General features: G+C 43.5%; 1 protein-coding gene across 5 annotated transcripts in view; it reads right to left on the bottom strand.

The window, feature by feature from the left end:
- The window catches only part of TENM2 (teneurin transmembrane protein 2), a 985,093-nt gene that overhangs the window by 41,982 nt on the left and 921,317 nt on the right, over positions 1-21,794 (bottom strand). For 3 of the 5 annotated variants that reach the window (XM_025389009.1, XM_025389010.1, XM_025389011.1), the window contains 7 exons: positions 21,267-21,534; positions 17,610-17,753; positions 16,842-17,091; positions 9,380-9,400; positions 5,845-6,077; positions 4,174-4,328; positions 2,100-2,974 (listed from right to left, as the gene is read on the bottom strand). In XM_025389009.1, coding sequence (XP_025244794.1) covers positions 2,100-2,974; positions 4,174-4,328; positions 5,845-6,077; positions 9,380-9,400; positions 16,842-17,091; positions 17,610-17,753; positions 21,267-21,534 — 1,946 coding nt within the window. The remainder of the gene's footprint in view (positions 1-2,099; positions 2,975-4,173; positions 4,329-5,844; positions 6,078-9,379; positions 9,401-16,841; positions 17,092-17,609; positions 17,754-21,266; positions 21,535-21,794) is intronic. The other 2 variants (XM_025389012.1, XM_025389013.1) reach the window with 1 other exon arrangement.

Genomic DNA, 21,794 nt, shown 5'->3' with positions numbered 1-21,794 from the left:
TTTCTTTCTTTCTTTCTTTCTTTCTTTCTTTCTTTCTTTCTTTCTTTTTTTGAGACAGAGTATCCCTCTGTCACCCAGGCTGGAGTGCAGCTGCGTGATCTCAACTCACTGCAAACTCCACCTCCTGAATTCAAGTGATTTTCGTGCCTTTGCCTCCTGAGTAGCTGAGCTTACAGGTGTACACCACCATACCTGGCTAACTTTTGTATTTTCAGTAGAGATGAGGTTTTTCCATGTTGGCCAGGCTGGTCTCAAACTGCTGGCCTCCAGTGATCCTCCTGCCTTGGCCTCCCAAAGTGCAGAGATTACAGGCATGAGGCATCGCTCCTGACCAGGACAGACTGTTTTCTAGTAGCCTCACAGCCTCTGTGTGGTTTTCTTCATCACGCTTTCTCTAAAGTTTTGGCTAAGGCTATGCGGTGTTGGTCTTGACCGCACTCCCCTGACAGGAGGTGAAGCTGTGTCTGATTTTTAAACTGGCTGTGCGTCTGCCAATTGGCTGATGATGTGCCAAAAGTGCCATCGAACAAAAAGAACTCACCATCTTTTTAGGTAGAAAAGAAAACCTTATACATTTGAACCCCACAATGGAGAATTTGTGGTCACTGGATTTATCAACATTCTGAAAAAAAGAGCAGCTTATCAAATTAAGATAAAAAATCATTCAGTTTCAATGTCACTTCTGAACATTTTAAAACACATTTATGAATCATGCCTATGTTTTCATTATTAGAGTTCAGACCTGTGGATGCACTTGAGCCCAAGCTTCTTTATGGCAGTCTCTAAACCAGGCCCAGTTCAGGCTGGCCTCCCTGAGAATGATGTTTTTTCCCCTCTTTCAGGAGAGCCAACAAATTGTTTCTGAAATGCATTAGGTCTTCGGGTGAAACTGTCAGAAAGAGGTTTCCTCAGAAGAGGAAAATCCCGGAGGTGTTTGGGTGAGTGTATAGCTTCAATCTAACTCGGTGTGAGAGCCAAGGACGGCACTCAGATGGTACCCTTGAGGGCAGAATCACTAGCTGGTGAAGTCTGATCAAACCCCCAGTGTCCCGAAGGTATTAAGATGCTTCAGAAGTCTGAGAAAGAGTTGCCCAAAGAAGAAAGTCAGAACCAGGGAAAGCAATTCTTCTGCAATGCAGCAAATATCCAGCAGGTGGCAACAGCTTCCTTTTACATTCTCCCAAGACCATTGGCATACAAACAGGAAGTAAACATTGCTGGATTTAGGAATGATCAACAATGAGGTTTTCTGTTCTCCCTGTTGTCCCCTATTTTTCTCTGTGCCAACTCTCCCTAACTTACTACATTATCTGCTAGCAGCAGCATCCAGACAAAAAGCAAGCAAGGACTCCAAGTACGTAGGGGTTAACACACTCCTTCATCACCTAGGAGAGCCAGATATTTATAAATTCTGCTCCAGTATCAGCCAGCCATTGGGAGAATCATGCCTAGTAACTTCCTCCAACCAGCATCCCACCATTAGCACCTATAGCAGCAGGCACTTTGACCAAGAACTGCCTGCAGGAACTAGGAAAAACAGCTTTTTGCAAAACAAGCGTCAGGACTATTAAGTATGAGATAATTGTTAGGGGAAATATGACCAGCTCTCGCATCTTTTAATATACCTAACGCTTTATCTGTATCGATCTGCTTCTGCTAAGGAGGAAATTCAGAGTTTATCTACCGTCTGTGAAATCAAGTGTGTTGCTGGACCTATTGGCAAATTACAGGAGCCCCACTGGGATCTTGCCTTTTAGGTTCTAATTTCCGCACCCATGGCAAGCATGAATAATCAGCAAAGTTAATCAACGCTTTACCTCCTAGGTGCTGTGCATGTCCAATACCCTGAAATTTGAACGGCAAGCAGGCAACAGGAATTCCCAACTCTAGTAGGGAGGATGCTCAATATCAGAGACCCAATAGAGCAAATCATTTTAGAGTCAGGGAGAGGGGACATGAATATCTTGAGGCCATAAGACATCATTAAAGTTAGAAAGACAACATGACAAAGCAATTTAAAAAGCTACACGAACGACCAGTCCTGATGCCAGCTAGAACAAGGGAAGGGCTCTTCAGAGATGCTTTACAAACCCACTTACTCATAGAAAGTCGTCCATCCTGTTTCATCGCTCTTGGTGGCCAGGAGCCCAGTGTTCCCATCATAGGTCATAAGGCCAAGCTCCAGGTTCTGTGTGGACACGACTTTGAGGCCTCCATTGGTGCCCACGGTGAGGGTGATGATCTGATTGTCAGGCATGAGCAGGTGACGGGGCATGCCACTGCTGTCCCGACGGATCTTCAGGGAATTCCCATTATTGTCAATCAATTCAGTGACATCATTGTCAGCACTATATGTGAAATTGTACAAGTACTCCCCTGTCACCAGGCTTACAGTGTATTGGTGGATGCCATCAGCATTGAAGACATATAACTCCTGCTCTCCGGGGGATGCAGCCTCATACTGGTTGAAGGCATTAAGAACGGGCTTGTTCTTGCTGACCGCCCTGATCCGAATATTTCCAAGGTCTGCAATGTAGATGGTACCATCTGGAGCTACAGCTAAGGATGATGGGGAATTCAAGATGGCATCAGTCGCGTAGGCATCATCTCCTGAATAGCAGTTGCAGTTGACATCGTTTTTGCAGTCGCAGTCTGAGGCTGCCCCAGCTAAAAGGCAGATCTCCCCGTTGGTTGTTACCTGGCGTAGACGGTTAATCTTCTTCTCATCTGTCTCAGTAATATAGAGGACCCCAGTGTGAGAAATGGCAATGGCGCTGGCTGACTCCAGGGCAGAGTGAATGGCTAGTTTGCTGAGTGAGTAGTCAATACCAGGAACCTGGCAGTGCATGGGGCGTCCTGCAATGATGCTGACTTGGTGGTTCTCAGTAATTCGAAGGATGACATTGTTCTCTAGAACATACAAGGAGTTATCCATGGGATTGACGGCAAGGTCTGTTGGCCACTCCAGACGAACCTGTTGATGATATGGTATCAGATTAAAGAACAGCCTTTAATATGTCCAACGTTTAACTGTAGGGCACTTACTGGTTTTATGTATCTAGGAAAAAAGACAGCTTTTTAATAACACACTGTAATAGAAATGCTCTTCATTGAACCAGCTGCTCATTACCCATGATGAGTGGGTGTGATGGAGAAGAAGAGATAAGGTAACATATATTTCCTACCATGTTACAAATGACCAGAACAGGCCATCAGCTCTACCTATGATGCTGCTTCTCAGCTCCAGATGGTTGGACCAGCATCAGAGCTGTCATATATGGTTGCACAGGTAGTTCACTACAAAAGAGACCATGCCATCTAGCCCATACTCTGCTCTCCAAGCAGATGCCTATGGAAGCTATGTTCATTTGGAGGTAGCACCTGTATCTAATTCACAAAAAGGAGCCATGTGGCTTGGAAGGTGGCTCTGATCAAAGGGGAGCCAAAGTGCAGGCTCGCCAGCAAACTACAACTTGAGTATCTGCATTAAAAAATAAACTGAACCAAACACATCTTTCCTCTGTGGAATTTGAAATAAAAATCTCAGTAGCAAGTTGTCTGTTGTGGAACTTGAGCTGAAATTTATGAGGTTGGCCAAGGGTTGAAAAGGCCATTGTAGAAAGGCTGAACGTATATTCCAGGCTGTCTGAGAACAAATGCTGTACATTTGAGTGAGCCTCTGTTCTCTGCCTCTTTAAGAGCCCAAACTAAACACACACTTTGGGTGATATTGTAGAGGGCTCTGCTTTAGTTACTACTGCACAAAGTAAAGGTTTATATAGTGAGGATGCAATCATTTCAGATTAACAGGCAAGTTCTGATTGACATATAACACTGTACAGTACATTCTCAAACCTGCAATAATGATGGAGAAGGGAGGTAATTACACAGCAACTTCTACCCTGTAATCTGCCACGGCTGGAGTATGTCACTGCCTGCACTTTTCTTAACAGAAATTTCCCTCTCTCTTACTCTCTCTTTCTCTCATACCTATCTGACATTTTACATTCCATCTTACTGTTCAGCTCATCTCAGGCTTTCTCCAAACAACCCCGTGATCTGTATCTGTATCTCCCCTTCCTATTCCACTTCCAAACCAATCAGGAAGCAGGTAAGAAGCTCAGGCCAAGAGGCAGGTGTTGTTTAGTGAAGAGAAGTAAGAAAGAGTCTCACCTGGGCTACATCCATGCTGGAATCACAGCTCAGCGGCCGGACAGCAGTGAGGTCATTGGAGCCCAGCAGGGTGGAGATGATTCCATTCTGGTCGACCTTCCGGATCATGGTGGCATCAACAAAGTACATGAGCCCGTTCTTGTCTACTGCAATGCCTGAGCAAGACAAGCAGTGTGGATTTATCTCTTGGAAAGAGGTAGGATTGTGGGGTAGAGGTGGGAGATGAGATGCCTTGCTGAGCACTCTGTGCTTAGACCAGAGACCCTACTGGAACTGATTAGTACCCTCAGAGCAGTGGTTCTCAGCCTTCTAAGGCAAGATCCTTTCTCATGGGCACTGTGCTGGGATTTGTATAGTTCCTAGGGTGCTGGCTATATCACCACCCTCTTCCCTGCAACTGATGAAAGCATGCTTCTTGGGCTGTAAATGAACCAAGGCTGCAAATGAATGAAGCAGGAAATAACTTTGCATCTGCTCTCTTTAGAAAAGAAGTTATTTCTGAAGTTCATTACCCTAAACATTATTAGTAGTAAGTTACTTAAATATACTTCGCAACTGATTGCAGCAGTAAGGTTGAGAAACTATGATTCTTGTAGTTCAAACTCCTAATTCAAGGTGTACGCTTTAGGAAGTATTCCCAGTTAAGCCTGATGCCAATCAGCACTTCAATGCCCCAGGGAGACACTGCGGCCTAGCATTCCCCTGTTGCAGCAGGGCTGGAAAGGCACAGATATGGCTTCTATTTATTTTGTGTCTTTGCCCCAGTGCCCAAGTACAAGGCTTTGCCTCCTTAATCCATGCTGCCCTGCTGCTTTCACAGTAGCTAAAAATGCTAACAGGAGTTGGACTCTCAGATGATTGCTCCTTAATGTTAAGTAATTTTAGTCCTTTTCAAATAGAGACCCATGGGTTCCCAGAACTTCTCCATCCTGGACTCCTGGAAATTATACCCATTCTTAATTACTACCATTTATTGGGCATTACAACATGTGAGGCAGTGCACTTTAGACTTCATACACATTTTCTGTCTATCACGAAAGTCTGGGCGTGGCCAGAAGCCCCCAGCTGGGCTTTGTTTTGTCTCCAGCCCACGCAGCTGGCACTCTGGCTCATGGAGCCAGGATTTCCTCTGATTTTCTGTGACTGGCAGCCGTCAGAAATCTCCAGGCACAATCCCCTTCACTTTCCATTTGGAGCCTATGTGCATGATAAAGTTTACTTCAAATAAATAAATAAATAACTAAGGTTTTCTTTTTCCTTTCTTTTTTTTTTTTGAGACGGAGTCTTGCTCAGTTGCCCAGGCTGGAGTGCAGTGGTGTGATCTCGGCTCACTGCAAGCTCCGCCTCCCGGGTTCACGCCATTCTCCTGCCTCAGCCTCCCGAGTAGCTGGGACTACAGGCGCCTGCCACCACACCCGGCTAATTTTTTTGTTAATTTTTAGTAGAGATGGGGTTTCCCTGTGTTAGCCTGGATGGTCTCGATTTCCTGACCTCATGATTGGTTTTCTTTTTAAACACCCATCCACACACCAAAGCAATCTATCTGATTAAATGATTATAGGGAAAGCTGTGTTTTGGACTGTTGGGCTTAGTTACGTTCTGAAAAGAAGAAAGCCAAGATGGTGGCAAAGCTTTATCTGGGGCGGGGGACTCTTCCTTGATGGCCTTTACCTCTCGGGCTCATCAGGGTTGCATCTATGGCCTTCCCTCCGTCCCCACAGCGGGCTTCATCAAAGGGCAGACACTGCTCTCCAGTCCCTGCCACAACTTCCGAATTCCCAGCCAGGTCTTTGGCTCCACTCAGAGACTTGACGCGGTAGATTCTCCTGCTGTTGGTGTCGGACACGTAGAGCGAGCCGGACACGGGGTCCACTGCCAAGTAGTACTTGTGTGCCGGGTTGTTGCTTTAGTAGGAGAAGCACAAAGAGAAATGAGGAGGGGGCTATGGAGCTGGCTTCTTAGATCGAAGGAATGACAAAAATCCTAGCAAGACGCTTACCTTCTCTAGTGTCTTTCCACTTTAGTGAACTGGAAAGAATCTAACATCAGACTCAGTGTTCTAACACATCATGATTCTTAGCTACTTCTAATTGGACTTATGCTCCTTATGCTTGATCAGAGAATTCATTTCCCACCATGCTAAACAACTGTTGCTTCATTTAGCCAGTACGAGAGCTCCCACTCCGATCCTGTTTTTGTTAGCAGGATAGTTATTCAAGACCAGCTACAGTCCATGTGTGTGCAGTCTCCTTAATTTCCCCTTAAGGACTTAGTGTATTCTCAAGTGGGATAGAGGAACACTTCCATGTGACAATGTTCTCATTTTATCCTATGCCTCCAGGGTACTAGACCATTAATACTAGGGCAACCTGGAGTTTTCCTAATTTTATCATGGGAAGCACCCCAGAACCACTCCCAATCTCCAGGCTCAGCGCTTGCTTCTTTACTGCTCTTCAGTGTGGATATGGATAAAGTTGGCATTTAGTGTAAAGACATGTGGGTATCTTGCTGGTACTGTGTCTGGAATCTGAATTACTGGGAGAGGGGATGCACTTTTCAAATCTGGGTAACAGTGAGGTCACAGGCATGAGTCAGGGTCTGCCAGGGCCCTCAGCCACACTAGGGGATTAATACCTTTGTATGTGTGAAGTATATTAGGAAGGCGTGAGCCTCCGAGACCTGGGCTGCTTCCACTGCCATGTGTCTAGCTGCCCTGTGTGAGGCTAACTAGGACAGAGTAAGACTTGTAGAAGTGGCTCAGGGCTAAAACACAGGAAACTCAAAACTCAATTCTGACCCAGCTGGCGGTGACCTTGGTTAAGTCATTTGACTGTGTCAGGTCTTAGCTTTTTTTTGGGTTGGGGGGGGGACTGGGGGATGAAATCAATCATACTGGATATTGCTAATGTTCCCTCTGGCTCAAAACCCTGCAGTTCTTCCCTTTGTAGTACCTGTCACTGGTTTGAGGTTGGGACCAGAATAGGTGCTTATGTTATTCCTCTACTGGTTATTACAATCACCACCTCTAGGATGCAAGCAATAATTGTCTTTCTGCCTCAGTGTGGTAGACTATGTTTTGAAATGAGCACAGCCCCCCCTTTTTTTCCCTGCTATTTTATTTTATTTTTCTTAGAGACAGAGTCTCACTGGAGAGCAGTGGCACAATTCTAGCTCACTGCAGCCTGAAATTCCTGGGCTGAAGTGATCTTCCCGCCTCAGCCTCCCGAGTAGTTAAAACTACAAGTGCATGCCACCACGCCTGGCTAATTAAAAACTGTTTTTTTTTTTGTTTTGTTTCTGGTACAGATGGGGTCTCACTATGTTGCCCAGGCTGATCTCAAACTCCTGGCCTCAAGAGATCTTCCTGCCTTCACTTCCCTAAGTGCTGGGATTATAGGTGTAAGCCATGCAACCAGCCTTTTCCTATTATTTTTCAATTTTACTTTGGGGTGATGGGAGAACAGGGGCTGGGAGAGGTGGAGGGAAGGTGAGAGAGATGACAGTGTTGGATGCATTTGTCCTGTTGACATTAGCTAGTAAATTACTAATTAAAACACCACCATTTGGGTTCTTCTCTGATTTAAGGGAAAAAAAAAAAAAAAGAACTAGGAAGCTAGTTTTAGGAACAATCTGTGTTGAGTTGAGACCACCTTTCACTCCGGTTTCTATTCAGGTTGCTATTAAGACACATCCCTGAACTAGAAGTCAAAGTTTTTCTGAAATTCCAGCCCAGATAACTAAAACATAGACTACCTGGGTTCCATTCCTTTCCTTTCCTCTTTTCTTCTTGTTTTTTTGGCTATTAAGTCATTAGAGACTATCTATATATGCAAAACAAATTAGGGCAGAAAGGGAAAAATTCATGCCATTTTTTAATTAGATGCTGCACTCTGTTACTGAATGAACAGTAGCTGGCATGATCGGCAGAAGGATGAAGGCATTGCACATCTGTGCCTATCTATGAGAGAGATAATTAATTTTGGACTTTCTAGGGAGCCTGATTTGAGGAGGCTTTTCAAAAGCTCTGGCAGAAGAGCAGGCAATGGAGGGTGTGAGGTCAGTTCTTGCTTGGGGAGACCATTCTTCCTTACGATCTCATGCCTATTTTCACTAAGATGCTTGCAGAAAAACTCAGGTCAGAGGGACAGCCATGCCTCCACACCTGTGGCTGTGGCAAAGATCACATGAGGTTGGTGAATTTCCTGGAAAAATGTCCTTCCAAGGCATTTCTACTTATTTTTAAAATTTGACTCAAATGGGGTGCCTATAACCAGCCAGTTTTGGGGTGCCTGAGGAGAAAGCAGAGGACTTTTTCAATGCATGGCCTTTCCACTCACTGTTGTGATCTTATGCAATTTGACTGCTTTTTGTCTAATTTTGACCTAACATCATGAAGGAAAGCTGTCCATGTTTCATTTCAAAAAGTGAGCAGAAGCATTCCGTTGAGTAGTGGTATAGATTGCTTTGTTTTTTCTCTTCTTCTGAATAAAAATAAGGTGACTTTTCTTTAAGAAAGTTCACGCTATCTCCATTTCAGCACAGTTCACGTGTGAATGCACGTGTATGTGTGTTTTACACTTTATCTGTGAATTGTCCTAGTGTGGTTTTAAATGATAACCTTGGATCAATATAATGATCAAGGCGGTTTTGGTGAATAATACTTGGTCTCTATCCTTCAAACTATTGAAAAGTGATTTTACTCCATGAAAATTCTCAATGCATCTGACTGTTGGATTCATTCTGACCGGCAGATTGGCAATTAACTTTTTTTTTTAAAGATGACCATATATCCAGGGGAAAAAATCATTAATGAGTTGAAAATGAGTTTTTAACCCGTTTCCAGTTCATTAAAGCTTTTGTGAACCCAGTCCAGCATTTATAAAAGCCAGGAGTTTGCCTCAACTGTTTAGCCCAATTATGGACCGCACTGAGCAGTCGGGATAAAAGTTCGCTGAGGGTTCATTATCTTGCACTTGAATCTCCCGGAAATTCTAATTACTGTCAGCTTATTTGGTTGCTTTTTGACTGCATTTCATAATTGCTAAAGCTTATCATATCCACAACACACAATTAGCACATAAAAAAGTTACTATATTTGGTACATAAAAATATACAACATTACACAAGAAGCACAAAACAAAAAAAGCAAACACAAGGAAGCAAACGAACCATATCAAATTATATGGGAAAGAGTTCTTCATCTTACCTATGTTTAAACTCTTTATTTCTTTATAGAAAGAAAACAGAAAGGAAAAAAGAACAAACAGTTAGCGGAAGAATTGATGATAAAGCAAACATAACATTTTTGTTTCTCGTATAAAGGGGCCCAAAAAAGGCAGTCTTTTTCTTTTTTCCCCTGTAACTGACAACTCCTGGCTCAATAGCTTGAGAAGTGCCCCTGATTTTGGACTCCTCCCAGACATTGGACAATCTGGACAAGAAAGCTTGAATTCTCTCATCAGCAATGTGACTGTCACAAGACACAGATTTCTATAGGTGAAATATGCCTCCTGACTAAGGAAGGGATGGCAAACACGTTATGTTTTGGGTGCCAACATGTGTTGACCAGTAATGGCTACTGGGAGTGTGGTGGTAGAAGGATTTTGAAGCCAAATTTAATATCAGCTATAAAGAGTACTGTGACTCACTTGTAATGTCCACTTTGAGTGTGGGAGGGAGGATGGTGACACCTGTACCACTTAGTTGCCATTAGTGCATTTCACGGTATCTCATTAGTGCATTTCATTAGTGCATCTCCCACCCAAGAGGGAGACCCTGCTCAGAGCCTACTGCAGTTGGGCAAAGGCTGTTGAACCCTGAGACTCTGAACCACTTCCTTTCCCTGCTCATGTCACCTTCATTGTCCCCTTTTCACTTGGGGTGGGACCCCAAATATGCATTCTTTCTAAACGGGAACGTCCAATATTGCAATAAGGTCCACAATGAAATTTATAGGTAATAACATCCTCTTGGAATTGGAGTCAAAGACTCCAGTTATCGTTTCTTATCAGAGAATTAGTAAAAATTTTGTTGTTGTTTTAAGAGAAGAAATATATTCAATTTCAATAGGAAAGTGGCTGAAAGTTAACGTGCCAGAGACGAGAAGATGCTAGGGTCTCAAGTAAGGAGAAGGACTCCTGTTCTCGAGGCTTCTAGGCCAAGGTGGAAGAAACCCCTAACCCCTCTTTTCCTTTCAGTTGAGGAGGAAGGCTTCAGGGAAGGGACAAAGAGAGTTTAATGCCCTGATTTCTGCTCAGGTGTAGCTCAGTCCTCTGCCGGGGGCCATCATTAGTGGTGGGTTTGCACAGGGATTACAATTTTATATTTTATTCCAATGTGTTAGTTTTTGCAAAAAAAAAAAAAAAAAAAAGTTAATTAAATGATGCTGATAACTCCTGAGCTCTGACTGACATAGTGCAATTTAAGATTCATTCTGCAAAGCCTGGTATGTCAGGGTGGCAGCCGGGAATTCTTGCATCTATTTTATATTGCTTAATGAAAGTGAAATGTTATCTGCCACCAGTGGTAGTCATATTTGGCTCTTAATTATTGCAATATCAATTTCACTTTTTAAAGTCAAGATTTTGTAAAAATACTGGATGGGATTTGGGTCTGCAGACCTGACCTACTTCTTTCCTAGGAACATCTGCTTTCAGTTGATTAATATAAGATCTATGTTGGAGGAAGGAGAAGGGCAGGGGTGAAGGATCAAGTCGTTGGAGAGTGTAGAGCCTGAATGATCATATGAATATGAGCTTTGGAGAAAGGCTGAGGTCACTGCTATTCCAGTGCAGGATCACAGCAGGCTGGGTGCTTAGCAGGCAACAAACCAGAATAACAGCATCACCAAGTCAGTCTATGCAGCTGGGTTCAGATGTCCTACTTACAAGGGATAGGCCTAGGCTTTGTGTGCATGGTTTTAATACCACAGACTCTTTAGGTGAGCCCTTCGAGGAAAAAGTGGTGTTTCAGATGGGAGAATTGAGATGCATTAGCTCTTCTTCACACTGTAGAGTCTCAATGATGTCTCTGTGAAGCCTTCAGGGTCTCTTGTGGCATTCTCAGCCTGACTCTCAGGGCTGCCATCATGCTGTCTGGTGATTTATGTTTGTGTGCCTGTCCCCCTCACTTCTTTGTGAATAGGACATGACTCACTCATCTCTGAATTGCAGGTACTTAGTAGAAGGCCCAGGAGAGAGTTAGGGCTGGAAAAATGGGTTCTTGAGTGAAGGAAGCAAGGAATGAGGCTGCTTCCCTTAGAGAAGGGGAGATCCTGCCTAGGACTAGCTCCAATCCCTCATGTTCTGCTCAGAATGACAAATCTACAATCCGTGGAGACTGTTGTCTTTTTTCATTCCAGCTCTCTCTGTGCCACATTTTCCCCTTGAGGAAGGTGGACTTGGAGTAGCCACAGGGTTGTTTTGTTGTTGTTGTTCTAACGAAAGAGAAGTTGACTTGGAGTACATTTGGTTTAGTTTCAGGAGGATGAGCTCATGTGGCTCGTAGTCCTTTGCATCCAGCTAAATGGTTGTTAGCCATTCTTGAATAGGAATGTCTTTCAGGAATGCTCCTTCCCTACCATGTTGATTTGTCTAACATCATTGCGGAGAGTAAAAGGCCCCATGTAGAATTCATATTTCACTAATACAAGGACATCGATGACAAACTGGTTAATGAGCATCATTTCAAATATTATTTAGATTATTCACTCCACAGGAAAACCTGAAATGCCCAGAGATATTACAAAGGAAACTTGATAAAGATTTTCTCCAATTTTATAACTCTAATGATTTACACATCACCAATAATCAATTATGAACACAAAAGAAAGTTTTCTAATTTATCAATAATCTGAAACAAATTTTGATCAGCCCTACTAGAGGAAAGACTGAAAATTCCTCTGTCACTTCTATAGATAATGAAATTACAAAGTGACTGTGATATTAAAAGATGATCAAAGATATGCAGCCAAAAAGTATAGAAAAACGTGTATCGTGGAAGTGTTACAGGAGATAATTAATAAAAATATTAGGTTATTTGTCTGGATTTTGTGATGTTTGTGATAGAATTGGCTTTTCTAAACTTTGCAAGTTTTTGGGTTTCTTTTCTCATCCTAAATATTCCATTTCATTTCTCATTTCTTTTTCTTTTTTTTTTTTTTTTTGAGACGGAGTCTTGCTCTGTCGCCCAGGCTGGAGTGCAGTGGCGCGATCTCAGCTCACTGCAAGCTCCGCCTCCCGGGCCCACGCCATTCTCCTGCCTCAGCCTCCCAAGTAGCTGGGACCACAGGCGCCTGCCACCGCACCCGGCTAATTTTTTGTATTTTTAGTAGAGACGGGGTTTCGCTGTGTTAGCCAGGATGGTCTCGATCTCCTGACCTTGTGATCCGCCTGCCTCAGCCTCCCAAAGTGCTGGGATTACAGGCGTGAGCCACCGTGCCTGGCCTCATTTCTCATTTCATATTTATAATTTTATTTTTTTCTTCTTAGGGAGAGTCTCTGAAATTGTCTTAGTGTTAGGCTTCATGAAATCTAGGTTCTACCCTTGCTAAAAAGGCTTTGAAAATAGTTCCAATCAGTCTCCAAAATTTTATGGGGATATTGTTTTTACTTTTATTCTGGATTGTGTGCTTCATGACTTTTCTTTCCTGACCCCCATTTTCAAAGCCTGACCACACGGGAAAAGCATTTCCGGTCTTTGAGCGGAACCACATAGTCTTCCCTAAGAGTCTACCTGGTCATCAAGCAGGGTCTGTCCTGGCTGAAACTCTCAGGCAGAGCTTGTCCTTGGTGACGCTTCCTTCCAATGTCTGCTGGCTCTGCCCACCTTCCCAGGCTCCTACTTTCCCCCTACCGGGTACTAACACATCTGGGTTGGACAAGTCCCTTCTCTGAAGGTCTCCTGTAATGAATGGTACCCTTGACTCCATGCTGAAAGCACCATCAAAATTTCAACATGCAGAAGCGGTTTAGTTGGAAAAAAGCATGTTTAATATCATAATATTACTTTATGTTTAAAAAATAAAAAGAATTGGAATTTCAAAAATTACGGAAAATGTGAGATTCTTATGTTCATTAAAAGGAGCTAAGCTAAAAAAAGGTAGAGAGATACCGTCCCCCATCCCATGTAATTCACTGCCTTATACTGAGGTCTAATTCCTAAGATGTTCTAAAGTTGGGGAGGGAGGAAAGATTTTTCTGTGAGAGAAATTCTCCCTATAATGTTAGTGACGGACAAATTTACTCTGCTCCGGGGGCTTAGGTTTTCCTGAGACCACTTGGAAAGGGTGGTGGGAAATGGACGAGTAAAGATGGGATATCAGGCTTTTATGGGAAAGGAGTATGAAAAATGTCCTAAATGTCTGCCTAATCAGAGCACACAGATGATAACCATTTTACCTAAGAGAAGGCTCTTTGTAGCATCAGAAGTTATTTAAGTGTATAGAACTTGTCCCTGCATGTTTTGAGACAAAGGAAGGAGGAACGGGGAAGGATAGTGAGAGAACCATGGAAACATTTCAATAGGATCCCAATTCAGAGGCTCAGCTCTGGGGTGGGTAAGCGAGATAGGGACGGGCACTGACTCCCGAAATTGAATCATTCAGCTGCCAACTCACAATGAAGAAAAGACATAAGCAAGACAGGTCTCTTCCTCCCCCTCCCTCCCTCTGCTGGTTGCTGTTTTGAAGAGGGGATTGACAGCCCTTTGTTTTCAGGTATGTAGTGGGAAGAAAAGAAGAATAAAACCAGTGTTCTTGTAAAAGCTTAACTTCTAATCGGCTCTGGGTACCTGGCTGATGAAAGTAAGAACAAGGCTAAAGGCAGTTAAAAAAATCACACAGCTGTCGAGGGAAATTGGGAGCCATATTCCGCCTCAAGCTGTCCTAATGTCACCATGTGCGCATGGCGCGACTTGCTCTGATTGGGCCCTTAGCTTGCATCATTGACGTTGTGACCTCCACAGCTTGAGAGACATGGAGTCAGGGATAACTCCAACAAGAGAGAGGAGATGGGTCTGCATTTTCTTTAATTTAAGCAACCTATCTTGAGCACCTAGTGTGGGCCAGGACCTCCTCTAGGCATTAAAGGGACAAAGATGACCAAGGGGTATGCCCTGCAGAAGTTCACATGCTTGGGCCCTAAAGACTTACACAGACATAATGACAACAAGGCATTCAGTGGCATCAACTCTAAGATCAGAGAGTGCAGTGACTCAGAGGTGGGTGAGAATGGCTTCTGCTGGGGAAATCAGGCTACATGGAAGAGGGGGCCCTGACGCTGCACCTTGCAGGTGGGTGTGATGTGGTAGATTAGGTAGGGAAGGTATTTTAAGCAGAGCAAGCAGCAAGAGTGGAGGTTTGGAGGTGGGACTGTACCAAGTGAGGGCTGATTAGCCTCTGAGCAGGAAGAATGGTGACAAAGGAGGAAGGGCCTGATGTGGAAGACTACAAGGGCCAGATGAAATACTTCCACCCTTTTTTCTTATAGGCAATGGTAAAGCACAGTGCTACCTCCACCCTGCCCTGCCTTCTCCCATGGTTCTCTGATGCACAGGGTGCCTGAGAAAAGGAGGCTTTCCTAGGATTAAAAAAACTAACAAAAACAACATCTTGGGAAGGGAATCTATATGGATGGGTAAGTCTAGGAAAAGTGATTTGTCTGATCGCCAGTTTGGCAGTGTGAAGGCTACCTGGCCTCCTCCCACGTGTCTCCTTCTTGCTCTCATTGTTCACCCTCTGGTTACCATGCCCCCTCCTCCACCCCAGGCTTGTCTCTGGATCTCCATGATGGTTGGCCTTTGGCCCTTCAGCTCAGCTTGAACTGCACTGACTTCCCCAGGTGCTACCTCTTATGCTCACATGGGTGTTTTCTGAGCCTGTGTTTCATCCCCTTTTGTACTGCAGAGCCCAGCACATGCCTGGCTCACCTCCATGCTCAATACGTGCCCACTGGATCACTGAGGCTGCAACCTCCTCAGGGTGAAGCTCTTGTTTTCTCCTCTCTTTTTACTCCTCTCAGTCCCTGGCACACTCTCAGCTCCCAAGAATGCTCAGCAGCAGTTGCTGGGGGCAGGCCACTGATATTTCTCCCAGATGGGGCCTCAGAGACTCTCAAATGCAAGTGTAACCTGCAGCTCCTTCTAGGAGAGAGGCTGAGGCTGCTTCAGAAGATGCCATCATTCACTCATTTGTCAGGCCAAAATCCTAGGCAGGGCCCTTGATTCGTTTCTGTCTTTGTTCATTCCTTATACCTGATCCATCAGCAAATCCTATCAGATTTATCTCAGAATCTAATTGGACACTAATTGGAGCACTCCTCTCTCTTCTGCTACCATTCTGGTTCAAATCACCATTGCCCCAATCCTGGACAATCGCTGCAGCTTCCCTATGGGTTTTCCTGCCTCCACTCCTGCAGTCCTACAGTCTACTCCACACACAATAGCCAGAGTCATCTTTAAAAAAAATGGAAATCAGATCATATCAATTCCACCCCACTCCCTACTTCAACCTCCATTGCTTGTTCATTGAAATACAATGTACTCTTGTCTAAGTGGTTAGTGAGACTCTGATGCATTGAGGTACCCTTCCCTGAGCTCACCACCCTCCAGCCACATTAGGCTTCTGTCAGTCCTTAAATCAGTCAGGCTACTGGCTGGTGTAGGGCTTTTGAACAACTTCTCTCTGCCTGAGTGCTTTTCCCCAGATCTCCCCATGGCTGACATCTATCACTCAGATCCTAGCCAAACATCACCTAGTACAAGAGGTTTCTCCAACTAATTCATCTTACGTAGCCTCCTCATCCATGTACCCTCCCTGTCCCCCAGTTCCTGTTTCTTACTCTGTTATATTTCCCCTAAAGCAATTAAGGATACTGGAGATTATTATTTTTTTATTTGCCCACATGATTTTGTCTGTGGCTCCTTATCAGAACACAAACACAACAACAGGTGCTTTTTTGACCCCACTTTTTTTTTTTCTAGTCAGAAAGCCCCTGGGACATGGTATACATTCAACAAATATTTGTTGAATGAAATTTTGCCCCTTTCTTATAGATCTTATTTCTCTCTCTAATTACAGATCTCCTGAGTTGAGGGTCTGAAATCAACTTTCCTGGCAAGAGCATGTCTAAGAGCTTTTAGGGGTCAGTTTTTTCCCAGCACAGAGGGGTCTGGCCTTCAGACTTAGTAGCCAGCAATGGGCAGGAGGAATCTACCTAGGCTGGCCAGAAATTACACAGCAAAGCCTACACAGTAAAGGGAGTGCTATCCTAGTGAATGTGCAAAGACCTAGAGAATTTATAGAGAGCTAGCAGATAGAGATGCTCAATACAACATTTTGAATTAGCAAATGAATATTAGTGGTTCTCAAACTTTGATGTATGTCTACAGAGCTTCTTAAAAATAAAAGATGCCTCAGTTGTTCTCCAGTCTGGAGACTAAAAGCCTTGTCTGTAAGTCAGTTGTTGACTATTGTATCAAATCTGTGTATGGTTTTTCATAGATACACAAAGCATTTCTCTCACCTCCTTATTTGACTCTGGGCCTAAGTTTTGGATCACAAGGACTATATCTTCTCCAGAGAATCCCAAATGCGGCCCCAGTTACCCAATCAAACTCAGGAGTTATGGGGGGCAAGAGAGCAACAGAAGGTTGCCTGTATGGCCATTTACCGTAACTCCAAGATGCTGGTCACATTTCGAGAGGGAAAGATGCGTCGGATGTAATTGAAGTCACCCACATAGAGGCTCCCATCGATTCCAACAGCCAGAGCCACTGGGGCCAGCAGCTTGTTGCCTTCAGCAAGGCCGTTGCAGCTGGGACAGGAAATGCTCCGGCGGCGACCGTTGCCCATGATGCTGGTGATGATGGCAGGCTGCTGGGTCAGGAACTGGTTTTCCCCAGTGCCCTTGTGTAGGATTCCTGTGGGGGTTGGAGAATGGGAGGGGTTACTGAAGCCCTCTGGGGAAGACACGCGTATTGGCCAACTGGGAGGGAGGGGAAGAGAAAAATTAGGAATCCTCAGTGCTTGAGGAGCTCTCCAACTTCTTCACGATGTGGAGAGAGCTGCAGTGGGGGAGGTGGACCCCACATGCTGTGGCATTGGGTAAAATGACACTTGGGAGGATAACTAAAGAAGCTTGTAATCCCAGCTTCCTGGTAGACTGGGGCAGGAGACTACTTGAGCCTGGGAAGTTGAGGCTGCGGTGAGCTATGATGGCTCCACTCCACTACACTCTGGATGACAGAGCAAGACCCTGTTTCTATTAAAAAAATAATAAAATAAAAGGAGAAGGTAGGAAAATCTATGCATATTTTGAACACTTGATGAAAAAATGACCAAGGCAAGGGGAGGTGTGACCACTTAAATGCTGAGAAAAGAGACAAGGTTCTAGAGAAGTGGCAAGGCTATGGCTGGGAAAGAAGACGTGTTCACGTACCACTTTTAACATTGAGGATGTGGTGTTTGTCCAGGGACCAGCCACCGAGGTTGGAGGGGTCCAGCTCGAATCCCTGAAGGAGGGCTGTCCTTTTCTCCCAGAGAATTAGACTGGGACAGGTCTCATATTCAAACCCGACAGACACTGAAAGATAAACGGGGTGGGGCAGAGCGAGAGAAAAGAGAGAGTTTACTTGATTACTCCAGAGCTCTGTAGCAAGAATGAGAAGCACATGTTCGCAGTAATACAGATTCTGTTCCAAAAACTCACTCAAAGAGGCAGGCTGATTGCTTTTCTCCTTGTGATTCTACAATATTAAATTCAGATTTTTGAGTTGAACTCAACCTTGAAACTTTACACAGTAGTACTCTGTGGGGATGGAAAGACCTTTCCAATGAACGACTGGCTTTCAAAAATGACCCTGGTGACATGGAGGGAGGAAAGGAATCATTTGAAAACCTGACACAATTCCCCTTTAGAGATGGACAGGAGACTGTTTCTCTCAGCCTGCTGTTCACGGCATGCATTTATTATATTGTGTGTCATTTATTTCCACTTACTAGGAGAAAGCCCTTTGGGATGGTACTGGCTCATTGACATGGAGATTCTGGGAGCAATAGCTTGTGTAAATTAAGACATTTGATGTGTTCACTCAGGATTCCAGAAAGTGCCAGGAGAGGCAGGCACCAGCAGGGGTACAGCCTGCCAGTTACATGGGGATTCAATGGGGAACAGAATCCAAAAGCTGTTCGTAAAAATGCTGCATTTGCCACATGGACAAATGGGAGAGAGAGGTGGAAATGAAGGACATTAGTCCTAGCTTGGCTCCAAGCTCACGCTTCCTTGGGGCTCCATTTTCCCCACGTGTAAAATGGGTTAAGTGAAGCCTCAATTTCTCAGACAGATGTGGTAAGGAGAGATGAGATGAAGCGCTGAGATGCCATACATTTTTAATTGGAACGCTGGTCTAGAAATATGAGGCATTGTTATTATTGCTATTCCTACTGCATTAAACTCTTAACTATGTGTGTCACCTTTGGGGATTCTCTGCAGCTTTAAAAAATTCCTGAGATATAGAAGTGTCAATACGAATGGGGGATGCATTTTTATCTTTAAAAAAACCCTATATATTTCCTAGCTTGTCCTCCGAAAATGCCAAGAAACAAAGGCCAAATGACCAGCCCCAGCAGCAAAGAGAATTGCTAGTGCCTGGCTTGTGGCCTTGATATATTATTTCTCATTAAAAGGAATCAGGGCTTCTGGAAGAAATGGCTGGAGTAAGAAATGAACACAATGACACCAGCCTACTTTATCATACTAGATAGCAAGGAAGGAATCAAAATCTATTAGGGTCATGTCAAAAGGATTTGGGAATGAGCTTGAAGAGGTGCCCACTGACCAAAGATGGGGCCATTTGGCCATTAGTGAGGATAATAACTTCAATGGATTGAAACATACTAGATGCGTTTCGGCCCACGAGTTCATAATGGTATTTAAGAAACATTAATTTGCCACCACTGGATGATGAATCAACTCATTATATTGAAAACTAGTAAATAAAGGGAAATAATCAAACATTTATCTATTCTTTCCTATTTGAACTGTACTTTAAATAACCAAGTAGTTAAGGAGAAAGCATCTCTGCTTAGAAGTATTTCAGCTAATAGATGAAGAAGGAAGTATAGAATTAAAATATCATTTTGCAGTCCCTAATGACCGGACAGACTAGGCAATGAACATCAATGGCTACTGAAATCTCTAAAAAATATACAACTTGACTTTAGGTGCCTCTTGACGGAAGGACACAGCCCCACCTATCACCTTGTTCTGCCAGAACAAAAAATCAAAAAATCAAACCTGAACCTGAGAAAGCTTCAAAGCCCAACTATCAATTGTCAGGAGATATAGGGAACAGAGGAACAGGCCAAATATCCATTATTACACAATTCGAGAACCAACCAATCAATCAACCAACCAACCAACCACGCTATATGGGGAATTCTACAGGCACACAACCCAATTTCTTCAACAAATAAATTATGAAGGTTAGAGAGAGAGAGAAAGATAAGGAAAGATAAAAGAACTTTAAAAAACAGTTTAAGAGAAATCAACCAATTGCAAAAGGTGGATCTTAATGGGATATTGAGACAAAGTATTAATAGTTTATGGTATTTGTCAGGCAATTGAAATATTGAACAATGATGGGCTATGTGATGGTTTTAGGGAATTATTGTGTTTTTTTGTTGTGATGATATTGTTTTTATATTTTTAGAGTGTTTTTAGAGATATGTTCTTAAATATTACAGATTGAATGATGTGATGTCTAGGACTTGCTTCAGAAAAATGTAGGAGAAAGGGGAGTGGATGGGGGTATGAAAAAAGAGGCCTCATCGTGAGTTGATAATGGTAGGCGCTGGAGTATATGGAAGTGCATTACAATATTTAGTCTACTTTTTGATATTGGCTGTCATTTTGATATTAGCTAAAGACAGATATTTTATATATATATATATATATATTTGATTAGCCAGTGTTGTATATTAAATGCACTAGTTACTCTGGGAACTTCTTACTATCTTGGTTAAGTTAACTCCACTTACTGATGAAGCAGACACCCAGGGCTGTATCCTAAGCAGGTGTAACCTGTCAGTGGCATGATCTTGGGCAAATTTCTTACCCTTTCCCTCCTGCCCCATATGCACAATGGGGTTATGAGAGTGCCTACTTGAGGGGTTATTGAGAGGTTACCCAAGACAAAGGATTTAGCACAATGCTCTCTGCATGAAGGGAAAGTCTGATAAACATTGGCTGCCAATTATAGTGAAAATTTCTGAGGTGCTAGTTTCTTACTTTGGTAACTTATCTTTACAGTTCTTAAAATACACACGACTATTGGTGAAGAGAACACAGGATTCTGGATTTTGATTAATTCCTAGATAGCTTTCTACATGTAGGAAGATACAAGGTAGGTTAAGATTAATCTACAGCTCACAACTCTGATAACGGTAGGACCCTTCTCTTACGAAGATCTTTCGTAAGGAGGGAATCGTGATTCCTTCAAAAGACAAAGCCCTGGAACATAGCATGTGGCTTTCTGATCTCCTCAAACCCTGTTTTCTGATTATTCAGGGGCATTCTGTGCCATTTACAAGTGCTGTGTCTGGAACATGAACTAGCCCCTGACCACCTCTCTCCCATCATCTTGAATATTTTCCTTTTCCACTACACTCCAGCTACACTGGCCTTCTCTCTGTCTATTAAACACACCCTGCTCTTCTCTCTGCCTGAAATCCTCTTTTTCTGATTTTCATGTGGTTCCTTCTTGTCATTAAAGTCTTTGCTTAAATGCTGCCCTGCGGAGGAGCCTTCCCTAAATACTCGCCACAGTTGCCCCTCCTTCCCAATATAGATCATTTACTTTTATTTTCTTATTAGCACTTATCCTTTTTGATATTTCTTTGTTTCATTTGTATTTATTATCTCAATACCTTACCAAAATGTAAAGCCCATGGAAGAGGAATCTTATCTGTCTTCTTGACCACTGTGTCCTTATCTACTGGAATGGTGCTTGGCATATCCTTGGAACTCAATAAATATGGGTCGAATTAACACACGACTAAATCCATTGATCAATAAGTGGTTGAAACCAAAACATACCAACAGCATCTGAGAGTCCATACACCCTTTGGCCATAGGCATCTGTCTTGTCCCAGATGAAGGTGTAGGCCAGGTTGGGAGAAGCCTGGAATGACTTCTGGAAGAGATGCCCCTCAACAGCCACCATCAGGTGAACCCTGATGAGGTTCAGGGGCACTGTGGACTGGGTCATGGTGATCTTCAGCAGTGACTTGTACCCTGCAGTTCTGGAGCTCAGATAGCGAAGTTTTACATTGGAACCAGGGAGCTCGATTTCTTCATGAAGAACCTGGAGAGGAAACACGTGGCAGATACACACTTCAAACACACCTGTGCAGGTAAACTGTAACCCTGATACTCTCAGTCTGCTATGTCTCTCACTGAGGCATCACATTTTATGTGGGTGCAAGAACCACTTACCACCACTGAGAAAGAACAACGACAACAACAACAACAAAAACTTTATCCTCCACCATAGAGTGATGGGGCTGAGGTTATGATTTTTGGATTAATAATTATTCTTGGTCACTGTTGTGTTTCTTTTTGAAA

The sequence above is a fragment of the Theropithecus gelada genome, chromosome 6 (assembly GCF_003255815.1).
Source record: "Theropithecus gelada isolate Dixy chromosome 6, Tgel_1.0, whole genome shotgun sequence".
NCBI classification, from domain to species: Eukaryota; Metazoa; Chordata; class Mammalia; order Primates; family Cercopithecidae; genus Theropithecus; species Theropithecus gelada.
This window is presented reverse-complemented; position numbering and strand designations above follow the sequence as displayed.